General features: G+C 33.8%; 1 protein-coding gene across 6 annotated transcripts in view; it reads left to right on the top strand.

Moving 5' to 3' along the window:
- Window positions 1–16,615, top strand: part of VPS13C (vacuolar protein sorting 13 homolog C) — a 182,293-nt gene that overhangs the window by 149,433 nt on the left and 16,245 nt on the right. For 5 of the 6 annotated variants that reach the window (XR_003516050.1, XM_027572704.2, XM_027572703.2 and 2 more), the window contains 14 exons: window positions 2,752–2,893; window positions 3,966–4,106; window positions 4,894–4,975; window positions 5,110–5,179; window positions 5,800–5,911; window positions 6,027–6,140; window positions 8,118–8,257; window positions 9,942–10,023; window positions 10,965–11,078; window positions 11,864–11,939; window positions 12,363–12,526; window positions 13,769–13,814; window positions 15,448–15,571; window positions 16,091–16,205. Coding sequence is in view for 5 of the 6 variants with exons in the window: in XM_027572704.2 (XP_027428505.1) it covers window positions 2,752–2,893; window positions 3,966–4,106; window positions 4,894–4,975; window positions 5,110–5,179; window positions 5,800–5,911; window positions 6,027–6,140; window positions 8,118–8,257; window positions 9,942–10,023; window positions 10,965–11,078; window positions 11,864–11,939; window positions 12,363–12,526; window positions 13,769–13,814; window positions 15,448–15,571; window positions 16,091–16,205 (1,522 nt within the window). In the remaining variant the exon portion in view is untranslated. The other variant, XM_027572706.1, reaches the window with a different exon arrangement.

The raw sequence follows: 16,615 nt of genomic DNA, 5'->3' as shown, positions 1-16,615 counted from the left end.
GATAACTCATTTTTATAAATCACTTAATAATATCCCATGTCTGGATGGATGTACCACAGTTTATTCACCTATTGAAAGACATCTTGGTTGCTTCTAAGTTTTGGCATTTATGAATAAAGCTGCTATAAACATTCGTAGGCAGGTTTTTGTGTACACATAAGTTTTTAACTCATTTGGGTAAATATGAGTGTGATTGTAGGATTTTTATGGTAGGATTATGTTTAGTTTTGTAAGCAACTGCCAAATTGTCTTTCAAAGCAGCTGCACCATTTTGCATTTACACCAGGAATGAATGAATGAGCATTCATTGCCCGATGTCCTTGTCAGCATTTGCTGTTGTCAGTGTTTCAGATTTTGGCCACTCCAACAGGGATGTAGTGATATGTCATTATTGTTTTAATTTGCAATTCCCTAATTATGTATGCTATTGAGTATCTTTTCAAATGCTTATTTGCTATCAGAATATCTTCTCTGGTGAGATTCAGGTCTTTTGCACATTTTTTAATTTTTCATTTTCTTATTAAATTTTAAGCATTCTTTGTATATTTGAGGTACAGTATTTTATCAGATATGTGTTCTGCAAATATTTTCTCCCAGTCTCTGGCTGTCTTTTCATTCTTTTAACAGTGTCTTTCACACAGAAGAGATTTTTAATTTTAATGAGGCCCAGTGTGGATTCTTTCTTTCATGAGTTATGCTTTACGAGTTGTATTTTAGAAGTCACAAAAATGCAAAGTTACTTACATCTTCTCATGTGTTACCTGCTGGGTTTTATAGTTTAGTGTTTGATATTTAGGTCTATAATTATACATTTTGAGTTAGTTTTTGTGAAATGTGTAAGCTCTATGTCTAGATTGATTTTTTTTTTTTTTTTTTTGCATATTCAGTTCTGTCACCATTTGTTGAAAAGATTGTCCTTTTTCCATTGAATTGCCTTTGCTCCTTTTCAAAATCAGTTGCCTATATTTATTTGGGTCTATTTCTGGACCCTTTATTTGCTTGTCAGTTCTTTCACCCATACCACACTGTCTTGATTTCTGTAGTTTTGTGGTAATCTTAAAGTCATGTAGTGTCAGTCCTCCAACTTTTTTCTTCTTCAATATTTTGACTAATTTGAATCTTTTTTTTTTTAAGACTTTATTTATTTATTTGACAGAGAGAGACACAGAGAGAGAGGGGACAGACACAAACAGGGGGAGTGGGAGAGGGAGAAGCAGGCTTCCTGCAGAGCAGGGAGCCTGATGTGGGCCTCGATCCCAGGACCTTGAGATCATGACCTGAGCCGAAGGCAGACGCTTAACGACTGAGCCACTCAGGCACCCCAACTATTTTGAGTCTTTTGCCTTTCCATATAAACTTTAGAATTAGTTTATCAGTTAGTTGGGATATTGGTTGGGATTGCATTGAAGCTATAGATCAACTTGGAAAGAACTGATATTTGACATTATTCAGTCTTCATATGCATGTACACAGATCCTTGTATTCAGATCTTTGATCTCTTTCATCAAACTTCTGTAGTTTTCCTCATGTAGATTCTGCACAAATTTGTTAGATTTTGTTTATACCTAAGTATTTAATTTCTCTGGTGCTAATATAAATATTTTTTTAATTTCAAATTTCAGTTGTTCATTGCTGATACATAAGAACGCAATTGATTTTTGTATATTAATTTTGTATCTTGAAACGTTAGTTGCAGGGATTTTGTTGATTGATTCTTTGGGATTTTCCACATAGACAGTCATGTCATCTGAGAACAAAGACAGCTTTATTTCTTTCCTAATCTGTGTACCTTTTATCTTCTTGACTTAATGCATTATCTAGGATTTCCCGCTGTTGAATAGGAGTGGTCAGAGTAGACATCCTTGCTTTGTTCCTGATCTTAGTAAGAAAACATCTAGTTTCTCACCATTAAGTATGATGTTAACTGTAGGTTTTTTGTAGATGTACTTTTTCAGGTTGAGGAAGTTCCCCTCTCTTCCTAATTTGTTGAAAATATTTTTTTGTAAGTATGTATGGTGACAGATGTTAACTAGATTTATTGTGATGATCATTTCACAATATATCCAAATATTAAATCATTATTTTGTATACCTGAAATTAATGTTACATATTATACCTAAATAAAAAATAAAAAATATATTTTTTCATTAATAGACTTGCATTTTTAAAATTCATACTCAATTGTTTTTATATTTTGAATTTCATCAATTAGAAAAATTTGTGCAGTTTTTTCCTCTTGTTATTTATTTATTTTTAAAGATTTTATTTATTTATTTGACAGAGAGAGACACAGCGAGAGAGGGAACATAAGCAGGGGGAGTGGGAGAGGGAGAAGCAGGCCTCCCGCAGAGCAGGGAGCTGGATGCAGGGCTTGATCCCAGGACCCTGGGATCATGACCTGAGCCGAAGGCAGACACTTAACGACTGAGCCACCCAGGCACCCCTCTCTTGTTATTTAAATAGCACTTATGTAATAACCTCAGTTTTGTCTCAGCCACAAAACCTAAAATATTTACTATATGGCTTTTTATAAAAAGTTTGCGAGTTCCTTGATTGATTGATGTCAATGTGTGATAGAAGAACATTTCCCCTGTCCCTTTTCCTTATGTACATTTATAATTTTGCTGTTTAAAAAAAAATCTTGTATAATTTTCATAAGAGATTTATAGTTGTAATAATTTGAAGTTGAATGACAATTCCAGCAAGCCTAATATATACTCCTAATTTAATTTTCTTTGTGGATTGTTTTAGTTCTGGTGTTGTTTGGGAGATGAAACCAAAACAGAAATGGAAGCCTTTTAGTCAAAAGCAGATAATGTTGCTGGAGCAGTCCTATAAAAAATACCAAGTATCAAAAGACCACGGATGGATTAAACTAGATAATAATTTTGAGGTATACCAAATTTTTTTTGTTTTGGTTTTTATATATTTATTTTGTTGGTGGATAATAAGTAAGGAAAATTTACTGTCCAAGTAAAAACGTGTGTGCAGAAACTAATTTATTTATTAGCAAATAAACTTTTGTTTGTTAGTAGGATTGACATTACTGATACTCATTAGTACATTTTAAATTAAAATATGTTATTAAATCATACTATAAAACATGATTTAAATATGTTTCTCTTTTGCATTTTTGTAATTTCTTCTGTTTACAAGACAGTTTCATGGAACTTGTTTTCAGTAAGATTTTGCAGAAATTAATATTGCTTATTGAAACTTTTGTTCTGTTTTGAATTGATACCAATATATTTTGGTAAATAAAGTCTGTGCAAAATTATGTATTGGGCAGTAATGAAAAACCTGTAGAAAACCTGTTCAATTAAGTTCATTAAATGTGAATGATTGTTGGACTTGGGTAGATGTCACAAATACAGGTGTACTCTCTTCAGGCCCTTACAGTGTTGCAGCTGAAGGTCACTTTTGCCCTAAGAAGACCCCAGAAACTTGACTGCAGTTTCTCATTTGCTCTGGTTCAGTCACACAGCTTTAGTTATTGTTTGTCTTTGATATCTAATGGTAGGGTTTGCCTTGGTCACCAGATATGCTCCCCACCCCGACCCTCATCCCTATAAATGTTGGCCATGCTCAAATGAAAACAAACGTCAGACATAAATAAGCTATTAACTATTCATTGTTTAACTTTGTTAAGACAAAATTTAAGAGTTACCAAAATTACTCATTACTATTGAGGTTTTTAAAAAATATAAAGCATGGTTTATTTTCTTTCACTGTAGTTTATATAATTGAAAATTTCCTCAGTTGTTTTCTTATTTTCCTCATAATTTGGGTGGAAAAGTGATGATTCTGCTTCAAAGATCTCAACTGTAGATCACCTTAAGGCAGATATTTTGGTGAGACTTAGAGATTAAAACGTTTTCTCCTTTCAATTTGTGAGTAAATGGATATTTAAAATGAGCTATCCTGCTAATACCAAGTCATCAAAAACATATGTATTTTTTTCCCAGGTCAATTTTGATAAAGTTCCCATGGAAATGCGCCTCCCTGTTCATTGCCCGATAAAGCGAGATTTTTTATCAGGGATTCAGATTGAATTTAAGCAGTCTCCTCACCAGAGAAGTTTAAGAGCCAGATTGTACTGGCTTCAGGTAACATTGTCGTTTTCAGTTCAGTAAGTATATCTAATCACTTTGGGAAACTTGGGTATGAAATTTTTTCTACAAGACTCTAGCATACGTTGTAAACAGTATTTTTCTTCTCGTTTCTATATTTATTCCCCTTCTCCCATGTATCCTGTGGATTCTTTATACTTAGCAACCAAGTCCAAAGACCTTGTGACTGTTGAAACTATTTAATTTGACCAGTTAGCCTGCAAGAGCATTTTCCTGCACTGAAATTGTTATTTTTACATATTCCTTTGAATTTCTCATGGGATCCCCAAATAAGATTTTCTTTCGTCATTCTACACAGGAGTGAACATCAGAGAATGTTTCTGTCTGCTTGCTTGCTCCCTTCTTGCTTCCCTTCCTCTCTTCCTTTTAACTACTAAAATACTACTTAGGACATTTTTATTCTTTTTCTTCTTTCTAATTTTATACCCAGTCTCCACTTACAGTTTACCTAAATTATAAGCTGTCAAAATCTGCCATGATCCATAGGCACAAATATTTTGATTAATAGTGTGTACGTTGCACAGTGTTAATGCACTGATGAGGATATTAAATATTCCTTTATGTAAAAGGTTGCCCTTGCTGGCATATATACGAATTTTAGATTTAAAGTGAAACTTCTAATATTAGGCACCACATATACAATGCAGATATTTAATTCTGATAAAATTAGCAACCTCTTGTCTCTAAAACTAAAAGTTATTACATTATTTCAAATCCTGCTGATATATTTTCTTTTCTTTCTTCCTTTTTTTTTTTTTTTAAGGTTGATAGTCAGTTACCAGGTACAGTGTTTCCTGTTGTATTTCATCCTGTGGCCCCTCCAAAATCTATTGCTTTGGATTCAGGTAAAAAAAAAAAAAAAAAGAAAGAAACAAAAAAATTGAGACATCCTATTTTAAAAATTAAGTAGACATTATTTTGATCTAGTATAAAGCTTGATTGTATTTTCCTGTGTTTTTTTTTTCTTTCTTCCTCTAAGAGCCCAAACCTTTCATTGATGTGAGTGTCATCACAAGATTTAATGAATACAGTAAAGTATTACAGTTCAAGTAAGTAAAGATTCCCCTATTTATCTAAAGGAATTTAAAATGAGAATCTACTTTGAAAATAAATTTCACTCTTGTGAGGCTGACTTCCATATAAAACTTATTTTCCGCCTGAACATACAAATCCACTTTTAGTCAAGTAATTTTCTGTGTTGAAACTTAATAATTGTCCCTCTATATTTTAAAGTGTAAAATTCCTTAACCACTTTTCCTCTTTGTAATTCCAATTAGAATATAAAATAGCCAGTGAAATATGAATGATGTATGTATTTGTGAAATGTGCTCTTGGAAGCAATTGCTATGGCCCTTAAAAATGGAATAATACATGCTATATCATCTAATTGTATTTGTCTCTTCTGTAACATGATAAATATGGGATTTGGGACTTTAAATGATAAGTATCAATACAGCAATATTACCTCAGTGAAACCTTAACTTACGTAGGGGAAAAAAAAAAACAGCTCAGTTAAGGATACTTTGATCTTGTTAACGTAACACTTTTTTTTAAGAGATGAAGGAGTAAAATCTTATTGTGACTTCTGGCCAAAATCAAAGTTTAACGTTGAAAATTACAAGGTTTGATAGAAACCCTTTTCTGTCTTTTAAAAAATTTTTTTCCTCAGGTATTTTATGGTCCTCATTCAGGAAATGGCCTTGAAAGTTGATCAGGGGTTTCTAGGAGCTATTATTGCACTGTTTACCCCAACAACTGACCCTGAAGCTGAAAGAAAACGGGTAACAATTTTTATTTCTTGGGAAAATTATAAACCAAAAAAAATAAATCAGCCATTCTTTGAACTAATTAGAGAAAAAAAATTAAAGTACTAATTCTTCATTTCATTTTTTTCAGACAAAGTTAATCCAACAAGATATTGATGCTCTAAATACAGAATTAATGGAGACTTCGATGACTGATATGTCAGTTCTTAGTTTCTTTGAACATTTCCATATTTCCCCTGTTAAGGTTTGTTGCAATTATTATTTTGAAAATTGTGCAGAATTGTTGTAGGATTTTTAAAAGCTCTGTGTATAAATGTGTTTTAATTTGTATCAAATATTTGGTGGGAATTTTGTTTGATTAATTGAAATAATTAAGATAATTCTCTGTAACATATGTATAACCATAATTCCCACAGAGAAACCATCAGAGCATGTTCTCGAGTCTTGAATTAATAACCCTTTTATTCAAGGAAGGAGCTGACAAAAGCATTTCTTAATTAAGCGAAGAAGTGCTCACCAACATTTAATGTTTTAGTTGTACTTTGTAACTACTATCACTGTCTAAACAGAGAGCTATAATGTGTGCCCTAACCAGAATGTGAAAACGCTGAAGTAGGTATTATACTGTTGATGTGGTGTTTTTCACCCTTCCAAAATTTGATTGTAACTAAGGGAGTAGAAAATTGGATACCTTTCACTTGCCTGATTTTGTACTTTATGAACCCATTTCCTTTTCTCCTTTTGTTCTTTTTAGGTTTTATAGGAAGAGGTGACTGCTTAGTAAATTCACAAATGCCACCAACCATAACTCTCTAAACTTGTGTAATGGGCCGGATTTACAATTAAGTAACTCTAAAATACTGATGATCCTTTACATTCTCAAAAACTGTTTACAGCACATTATTTTCCATTGCATACACCATTCCTTTCAGCTAAGTAAATTAATTTATAAAATGGACTTGAGTTACTATTTTAAATTGATGTACTAGTTTGGTAATATTAGACATATTTATAGTGTTAGGTTTGAAATTTATATCATTTTAGGTGTAGGTTATACACAAATTTCTTTTTCATTATTAAGTGAAAATCACTTATGAGATTGAACAATACCTTCAACAAATATTTGCTGAATGCCTACTATCAAAGTTGCTCTGAAAGTTATAAAATGACTTCATGGAGCTTACAATCTTAGGGGAGTGCCAAAGATTGTTAATTTATTGATTCATGATTTTATGCACATTAGGAATTATGAAGTTGAATAATTAAGATCATAATAAGTTGTTTTCTTATTCCATGATGACTTTGCCTTAGGGAAAGGCTAGACATCTGTCCACCTAAGCTTACATTTCCTGGATCTGGATACTCTCTGACTCTGCAGATGTCCACATCAAATCAACAAACAAACAAACAAACAAAACCAAACCCAAAACCAGGCTTTCCTGATTTTATCCCAACTCTCTTTTATTGAGCTCTACATTGGTTAGGTAAAATGGAGAATAAGAAAGGAGTCATCTGCTTTATTTGCCCAGATAGAATTACCTTTTGCCTGTGCCTTTTGCCACTATTGCACCATTGATGATAACAGCACAAAGTAGAAGAAGCTAAATGGGAATATGAAAATCTCATGTTTAAATAACTGAGTTGAAGGAGTCTGTGAAGGCTGAAAACTTTATTACTCTTTTAAAAATTTATTTAGCAACTTGCTAATTGTTGCCATAATTGTCATGTTGTTGTTATTATTATGGTATAATTATAATTGTTATTGTTGATTATATTGTATAAAAATATACATATTATATATAATATATAATTGTAATTGTTAATTATTGCCATAAATTATTTACCTCAGTTGGATGAAAATAAATGATGATTTATTATTTTGACTGGTAGACATGTTTTGTGTGCCAGTTGACATATTTTTCTTCTTAAATGATCATACTGTTTTTATAAAGTATTTTGAGCCCCTACATATAAACACAATGGTATTTATACACTTTAGATAAAATTTCAGCTCTTTGGAACAGACTGATTTGTATTTTATCAAAAAGCAAATATGAGAATCAGGTATTAGTGAGTTATCCTGTGTGGCGAGTAGAGTAACAAATAACAACTTTGTTTAGGATTCTGAAAGATACAACATCTATTTGTATCTGGAAGATCTGATTCCTATGTATGTAATTTTTTTGGTTTTGTTTTTAGTTTTTATTTATTTTTCTTTTAGTTGCATTTGAGTCTCTCCTTGGGTAGTGGAGGTGAAGAGTCAGACAAAGAAAAACAGGAAATGATTGCAATTCATTCTGTCAATCTGCTGTTGAAAAGCATAGGTGCTACTCTGACTGATGTGGATGACCTAATATTCAAGTAAGATTTATGTTAAAGTAGATGGGGAGGGTTTTGTACCAAGGTTATGTTTCTGGATATTAATTCTTCCCACTTGGGCTAGAATGTTAGCTTAGAAAATGATAATTCTCGCTATACTTGAAGTTTGGCCCCTTTCTAATTATTCTTTTTAGATATGCTTATTTTACTCTTAAAGAGTTTTATATTTTATTCAGTTATTCATATGTTAATACATGAATGTAGAATAAAAATGGAATTATTTAGTAGTAGCTTATAAATTGACCATGTTTTAAAACAGACTTATATTTAGAAATATGTAGCGGTATGGTGAGATTTCAGTGTAATCATATGGAAAAGCATAGGCAATAACTCTTTGTAACATTTAATCTGAGAATACTTACATGTGCTGGACATAAATAAATTCAATGAATGTTTATTGAATTGAATATTCAGCAATGATATTGGAACAAGTAGTTACCTTGGAGAAAAGAAAAACCATTTGTATTATTTCCACCTTACTTGTATACATCAAATTTCATAGGAATGGAAGGATTAAATATAAAATTCAAATGAAAAAGACTGAAGAAAATATCAGGGTTAATTGTTGTCAAATCTCTGAGTAAAGGCAGTCTTCTCAGTTTAAAAGCAATGGGAAAACCTGCAGTGGAAAATACTAGATAGATTTGACTACCTAACAATTAAACACTTTACAAAACAAAATCAATGGAAACAATTAGAAAATGAACTGGGAAAATATAATGATGAGTATGACAGAAGATCGATAGTCTTAATATTAAACACAGATAAGACAAACCTAAAGATTCCTGTGCCGTAATTGCCAGTGGACAATAAGAGATAATTTGCAAAAGGGAAGATACAGCGGCTGATAGATATTTGAAATGCTCAGCTTTATCATTTCTCATATAATATCATTTCTCATATAATATATGCAAATTAAAGCAAATTATCAAAGATTTCAAAACATGAATAATCCTAGTACTAGAGAGGGTTGGGTCTAACAAATGGGAACTTTTTTTTTTAACTATTTGTATGAGTGGAAAGATATATATATATATATATATATATCAAAGCCTCAAATGTTTTTTCGTAGTTTTTCACTCAGTAAATCTTTTCTTGGGAGTTCATTCCAAAAAATAATCATGAAATGCAATCAAAGAGTTATATTCAAAATTTACATATGGCAATCCTAATTATTATTGTCAAGATTTGGAAATGTCTGACGGTGGGAGAATTGTTTTCTTATGACACACATGATGGAAGGCTCTGCCTCCGTTAAAAATAGTTGTATAGAATTTTGAATAACCTAGAGAAATCCTTATTCACAATACTGAGTGTAAAAATGCATACAAAATGTTTTAAATATTTTTGAATATGGATAGAAAAGAAAGAATTCAAAGCGGGAAATGACAAGAAAAAAAACCTAAAAAATCCACTGTATGATGGGATTATGGTTGAGTTTTTCAACCTTTTTACTCTTTATTTATGAAAGACTTGTATGAGAATGCGCTATTTTTACAGTAATTTTGTTACTGTTGTATGAAGATCTCAAACATAAATTATATGTGGCAGATGTACAAATCAAACTGTGAAGGAATTAATGATGATAAATTTATCATTGAAATTTTAAGTCCCTTTCTTTCAGAATGTAATCATCGTGCCTTTGAATCTTTCTTTCTCCTCCCAGACTTGCTTATTATGAACTTCGGTATCAGTTTTACAAGAGAGATCAGCTCATGTGGAGTGTTGTTAGACATTACAGTGAACAGGTAATTTCCTATCATAGTAGCTCACAAGGAATATACATCGTAAGGTATCCAACAAAACATTTGTATGTGGTGGCGCACTGTGCAGAAATTGTTTATCTAATTTACCTCAGTTTGCAGTCTCATTACTTCGTGGTTTTCTTGAGTGATTAATTTCTATGTCTTTCGTTTCTTCCCTTCTGTATAAAAGTTTTTGAGTTTTATACATTTACCACTTTGGCAAAGAACACTGATGTAGGAGGCATCACACTTACTTCATAAATGTCTCCAGTTTCTAAGCACAGTCTAGTAGAGTCAGGAGAGGAGTTCTAAGCCAGGCCCTTCCCACACCTCGGTTACTCCGTGGCTTGAATTGGATGCAGAGGCGTAGTAGTTGTTTCAGGGTAGTCGGGGCGCATCCCTGCACCGTGGAACTCCAGGGCGACATTGCCCTTTCCCTCCTCTGCTGCAGGGTCTTTTCTCCTATGGTGTATATAGACATTATGGCTATTACATTGTGTTTAAATAAAGATATATTTTCCTTTGTGTTTTGTTTTGGTTATTAATTATTTCCCCATCTAGTTTCGTAGTAATAGCAATAGTAACATAATAATAAGTAAAAAAATTTAAAAAATAATAAAAGTAAGTATTGTTGAGTTATAGATTCATTTAATATGTATACTCAGCCTGGCAAGGTAAGTGTGATCCACCTCTCGCTTTTTTTTTTTTTTTAAAGATTTTTATTTTATTTATTTGTCAGAGAGAGAGAGTGAGCTGCCCCGGACCTGTACGAGCATAATGCCTGGCACATAGTGAAAGATCAGTTAGTGGCTGTAGTCCTGGTTATTCTGCATTTTTTCCCTTTAACAACCCCATGTACTCAGCATCCTCCCTTCTTCCGAAGGCATCATGGTACTGCTGCTTACAACAGACTAAAGGACTTCCTATCCTTTTTGCCCCTTTAGTTCTTGAAACAGATGTATGTCCTTGTGTTGGGCCTAGATGTGCTTGGAAACCCATTTGGATTAATTAGAGGTCTGTCTGAAGGAGTTGAAGCTTTGTTCTACGAACCCTTCCAGGTATCGCTCTTTTATTTAAGTATAGGTACAGAAAATGTTAACTCTGTTTTTTTAATGACAAATAATTCATATTTTAATTGTATCTGGGAATTGAATAATGTTCAGATAACAAAAGTACATCACCGTCATGTTCTATCTAAAATTGTGTGAGATGACATTAAAAGATTGTTGTAGAATTAATTGAGCACTTCCAGTGTCTGGGCGATAAAACGTGCCCACATTTTCCAGGATTTCACGTGGTTGTAAAGAAGAATGCTAGGTAGGTTAACACCATTTCACACCTGTTTCACCACTATGGAAAGGACTCAGGGGGTAAGAAAAGCTGACTTTGTTTTGTATTCAAGCTTTCCTCTGACCAGTTCACCTCCATTGGGTGGAGGAATCCAGGAACCCAAAGTAGTGAGGGTTTTAGCAGGACAACCCAGAGAGAACACATGGGCGCAGAAGACCATGTGGGGGCTTAGTCTCGTTATCAGTGCAGCTTGCTGCAGCAGTCTGATGGGATTGGCACTGGGAGGCCGGCTTCAGATTGTGACTGAAACCATGATTTATTCCTATCCAGATTTTGTCATCTCAGAAGAGTTTGCCGAGACCATGTGGGTTGAAGGTATCTTCAGACACAATAGGTGTGCCGTCAGTATTTGAGTTAGAGGGTGAAAATTGATATCACAGTGTTTGTGGATCTTTACAGATTCTCTATCTTCATGGAAACCCTGATACTAGATCAAAAGTCTTAAGCTTATTTAAATTTTAAATAGCAAACTTTTCTCTTTTTTTTTGGTCAGGGTGCTGTTCAAGGCCCTGAAGAATTTGCTGAGGGGTTAGTGATTGGAGTAAGAAGTCTCTTTGGACACACTGTAGGTATGTATCACCTATTTGTGTATATAAATATATGTATTTTTTATTATAATTATTCTAAAATGCATTGTTTATAAAAAATAAAGAGGATCAGTTTTCTAATAATCCCTTTTAAAAGATGTGTTCCCTTGTTCTTAAATGGAAAATGACACTGACTTGCTGGGTTTGTTTATATGTCTTTGTAGTGTTGTATCAATGTGCTTTTTTTTTATACAATACTTTTTAGAACAGTTTTAGATTTACAGAAAAATTTTGGAGAATCAGTGTACTTTAAATAGTTTTATTCTTCTTCTTGATAAATGGGAAATGATAAAAATACATTTCTGTATGTTTGTCTTTGAGACAGAAGCTGAAGCACCTGTTTAAAGCAATGGTAATGGTCTTTAAAGAAAACAATGTGACTAACTTCTCTGGGTCTTCCGATAGGTGGTGCAGCAGGAGTTGTATCTCGCATCACCGGTTCTGTTGGAAAAGGTTTGGCAGCAATTACAATGGACAAGGAATATCAGCAAAAAAGAAGAGAAGAGATGGGTCGACAGCCTAAAGATTTTGGAGACAGCCTGGCCAGAGGAGGAAAGGGCTTCCTGCGTGTAAGTCTCTTACTGAATCTTCAAGAAGCCCTGAACTTTGATATACACTTTACAAATGTACTTTAGCTGGTTTTTTTGAAACTTGGAATATTACTTGTGGGTCAAGGTCTGTCACAATGGCAGTAGTGATAAATTGTGGACTTTTCTGTTTCCCTCTGGGCTCTCCTTCCCCGATATCACTATCACATCTATCCCCAAATCCCAGACTTAGTTTGGCACTTGGGCTGGAGTGAGAGCACTCTTCTGGAAGGCAAAGAAACAAAGCAGAGAGAAATGTGGTACATTATGGTAACTAGAGGGAGGAGGAGTTGTTCGGGTCGTTATCAGTTGACCATTTCTGTGGAGGGGAGGTGTACAAGCAAAGTGTTTGTAAACCAGGAACTGCCTTTCACTGTTTTTCAGTACTTTAAAAATTATACAGGTAATATATGAATATTGTTTAATTATACAGGTAATACATGAATAGTCTCTGTATAAGTAATTATAAGATGTAAGTTCTCCTTTTAATAAGTAATGGAAATATTAGAGGTAAAGCTATACAGTACTATTTGATCACCCTCGCCTCTTCCCAGAAATACCTAATCTTCTCAACAGTGTACATACTTCAGTTCTCTTTCTGTGCATTTGTATAATGTACAGGTAGTCTTAATTTACTACCATTATTTGGCAAGTGTTAAGAATGTATAAGCGTATTACTGTTTTAATTTTGGAAATAATTTCAGGAACTGTAACTTCTGTGTTTGTACCAGTGTTGTATGTTGTCTAATTGAAAGTGCCTTACTTGTCAGGCTATTTGTGATCCTTCACAGTTCCCTTCATTTTCAGTTTTCCACACTTCCACTAAATTACGAAGAAATTTCATTAAAATTTATAATTAGATCTTAGGGATTATTTGGGTCAACTCATTCATTTTACTGGTACAGAAACTGAGGCTTAAAGAGATTACATCAATTGCCCATGGTTGCATAGCTAATTGGTGCCAGAGCCAGATGTAGAATATTTTCATCTGCTTTCTGTTTCTTTCTGTTATAAAATGTTACTTCTACAAAGTGCTTTTGTTTAAAATTTGCTATTGTATAATATTTTAAAAATCATAGTGCTCACTTAGGTACATGTTCACATTATCAGGTTAAGTTCTCATTCTTTAAAAAAAGTTATTTCTAGTATGTATGTAGAGACCTCTAGTGGTTGGCTTAAAATTAAGCACCTTCCATTCAGGTTTATGATTGATCTCTCTTTCAGGGAGTTGTTGGAGGAGTGACTGGGATAATAACAAAACCTGTGGAAGGTAAGCTGAGAATGTTTCCTTCCAGTGTAAAGTCTGAAGAGATGATATATAATAAACATAATAGATGTTATTGCTACGAGTTATTTGAGAGAATTTCTGATTTCATGTTCATAGTCTTAAGTCGTTTTTTAATCAATGTACTTTCTTCAGAAAGTTGAAAGAATCTATTAAGTAATAGACTCTCACCCAGACTTTGAATGTTATTTTCAGCAGGATAATAGTTAAACTAGGTTCCTTTAGGTCCTCAATAGCAATTGATTCACTTTTTTTTTATCCTGTTAAAAAAGTACTTTATTCGATCAAAACCCCAGTTGGCTTCTTTGTAGAGATTGACGAGCTGATTCTAAAATGTATATGGGGATTCAAGTGGCCCCAAATAGCTACACCAATCTTGAAAAAGAACCACGTTGGAGGACTTACACTATCCAATTTAAAAACTTACCATGAAGGTATAGTAGCCAAGACAGTGTGTTACTGGCATATGGATAGACATACAGATCAATGGAATAGACTTGAGATTCCAGAAATAAACCCTTACATTTGTGGTCAGTTGATCTTCAGCAAGGGTGCCAAGGTAATTCCATGAAGAATAGCCTTTTCAACAAATGGTGCTGGGACACCTGGATGTAAACATAGAATTTATGTGTCTGGCAACAACTCCACTTCTAGGTATATACCCAAGAGAATGGAGAACATATAGTTCCCTCAAAGACTTACATATAAATGTTCGCAGAACATAGTAGCCAGAATGTGGTAGCAACCTAAAGGACTATCAACTAATGCATAATTAAACAAAAGGTGGTATACCTTACAATGGGATAGTATCCAGCTCTGAAAAGAAATCAAGTGCTGATACAAGTACAAGATGAATGAACCTTGAAAACACGTTGCTAGGTGAAAACAGCCAGTCACGAAGACCACATATTGTTTGATTCCTTTTGTAGGAAATATCCAGAATAGGCCAATCCACAGAGATAGAAAGTAGATTTCTTTCTACTTTCTAGAGTAGGGAGGAAGGAGCTAAATTGCTCAGGATCAGGTGAAGATGGGTTGGGGGAAGTGGAGAATGATGCTAACAGTCATGCGGTTTCTTTTTGAGATGATACAAATTTTCTAAAATTGATTGTGATGGTGGCACACGTTAATGTACCAAAAACATTTAATTTGTACATTTCAGTGGGTGAATTATATGGTATGTGAATTATAATTCAATAAAGTGCTTATACTTAAAAAAAAAAGTACACAGCTTGAAAAATCTGATGGTAGACATAAAGAGAAAAATTTCTGGTCATTTCTGAAACCTTAGACTCTTAGGCCTAAGAATCAGTGGTGGTGGTAAAACTTGCACATGATTCAAGATGACCTGGAGGACATGTTCAAACACAGGTTGCTGGGCCCTACTTCCAGAGTTTCAGATTCGGTAGGTCTGGGGCAGGGCCTAATAATTTGTGTTTTTAACACACTTTGAAAACCAGTGTTTTTTACGTGTTAGTATTAAATTTAACTTCTTTAGAAAACAAAATCTAGAAGCCTCCTGGGTAAAACATTTCTGTATTTGGCTCAGGCTTTTGTTGAGTTCAAACTTGTTTATTTTAAAATATCTTATACATTCACTGTCCTTGGTTCTATGAAGGTGCCAAAAAGGAAGGAGCTGCTGGATTCTTTAAAGGAATTGGAAAGGGGCTTGTGGGCGCTGTGGCTCGTCCAACCGGTGGAATCATAGATATGGCCAGCAGCACCTTCCAAGGAATTCAGAGGTAATTAGGTACACGTACTGTGTGCAAGGTTTGGGTCTGTGTGCTAATGGCTCCTAGACATACATCAACAGGTTAAACACTTGGCCTGCTCTTCAGGATGTTGACGTCTAAGTGAAAGCTATGACAGGTTCACAAGGTGGGGTGCCACCAGAGAGGAGTAAGAAGAGACAGTTTCTACGGTTCACTTTCTCTTTTTTTCAACAAATGTTGATTGGTACCTACTGTATGCCAGGCCCTGTGCTAGCTGCTTGCACAGGGAGTAGACAGCCTCATCTGTGCCTTTGTTATTTTGTTATTTTCTTTTCTTTAAGGAAAGGTGGGGGGAACCTGGAGTCCAGTAGACTTTGTTTTAATACTTGGTGCATTATAATGGGCATATTATTTAAAATTACTCTGTTTTTATCAAATATTGATATAATATGGAATGTAGTACAGTATTTAATCCACACATATATTTGTATGTATTATTTTGAAAGATTCTTATGTATTTTCTTATATTGACTCTGTTGCCTTATACAGAGCAGCAGAATCAACCGAGGAAGTGTCCAGGCTCCGTCCCCCTCGTTTCATCCATGAGGATGGCATCATTCGCCCATATGAAAGACAGGAATCCGAGGGCTATGATTTATTTGAGGTATAAATTTTCTTCTTCATGGTCACGGGTAAAATTTAATATTAAAGATTTCTAGGACGAGGATTTCATGGGCGGTTCTTAAAGTTCTGATTCATGAACTTTAAGGATTACACAGGGAACGTCATTTGTAGAGTAGAATTTATTATCTATTTTTTATTTTTGCATAATGTGTTAAATGAGAATGGTAATTTTTCTCTGCACAGGAACAAAGCCTTTTTTGTGCAGAAAAGATAATGTTAAAAGAAGTCATAGGCTTTATTACTGTTGGTGTGGTAGCTCATTTAGTTAACGGTTAACTTTGGTCTCCTACTTTATAGCCAACTATAGGAATTCCACTGCTTCCTTTGCTCCCAGCCAAATTAATTTATTTGGATTACTCTGTAAATCTAGATTTATTCAGGTAAACAGAA

Source organism: Zalophus californianus, chromosome 6 (assembly GCF_009762305.2).
Source record: "Zalophus californianus isolate mZalCal1 chromosome 6, mZalCal1.pri.v2, whole genome shotgun sequence".
In the NCBI taxonomy this organism is placed as follows: domain Eukaryota; kingdom Metazoa; phylum Chordata; class Mammalia; order Carnivora; family Otariidae; genus Zalophus; species Zalophus californianus.
Note: the sequence above shows the minus strand (reverse complement) of the source record. Positions and strands in the feature narration are given on the sequence as shown.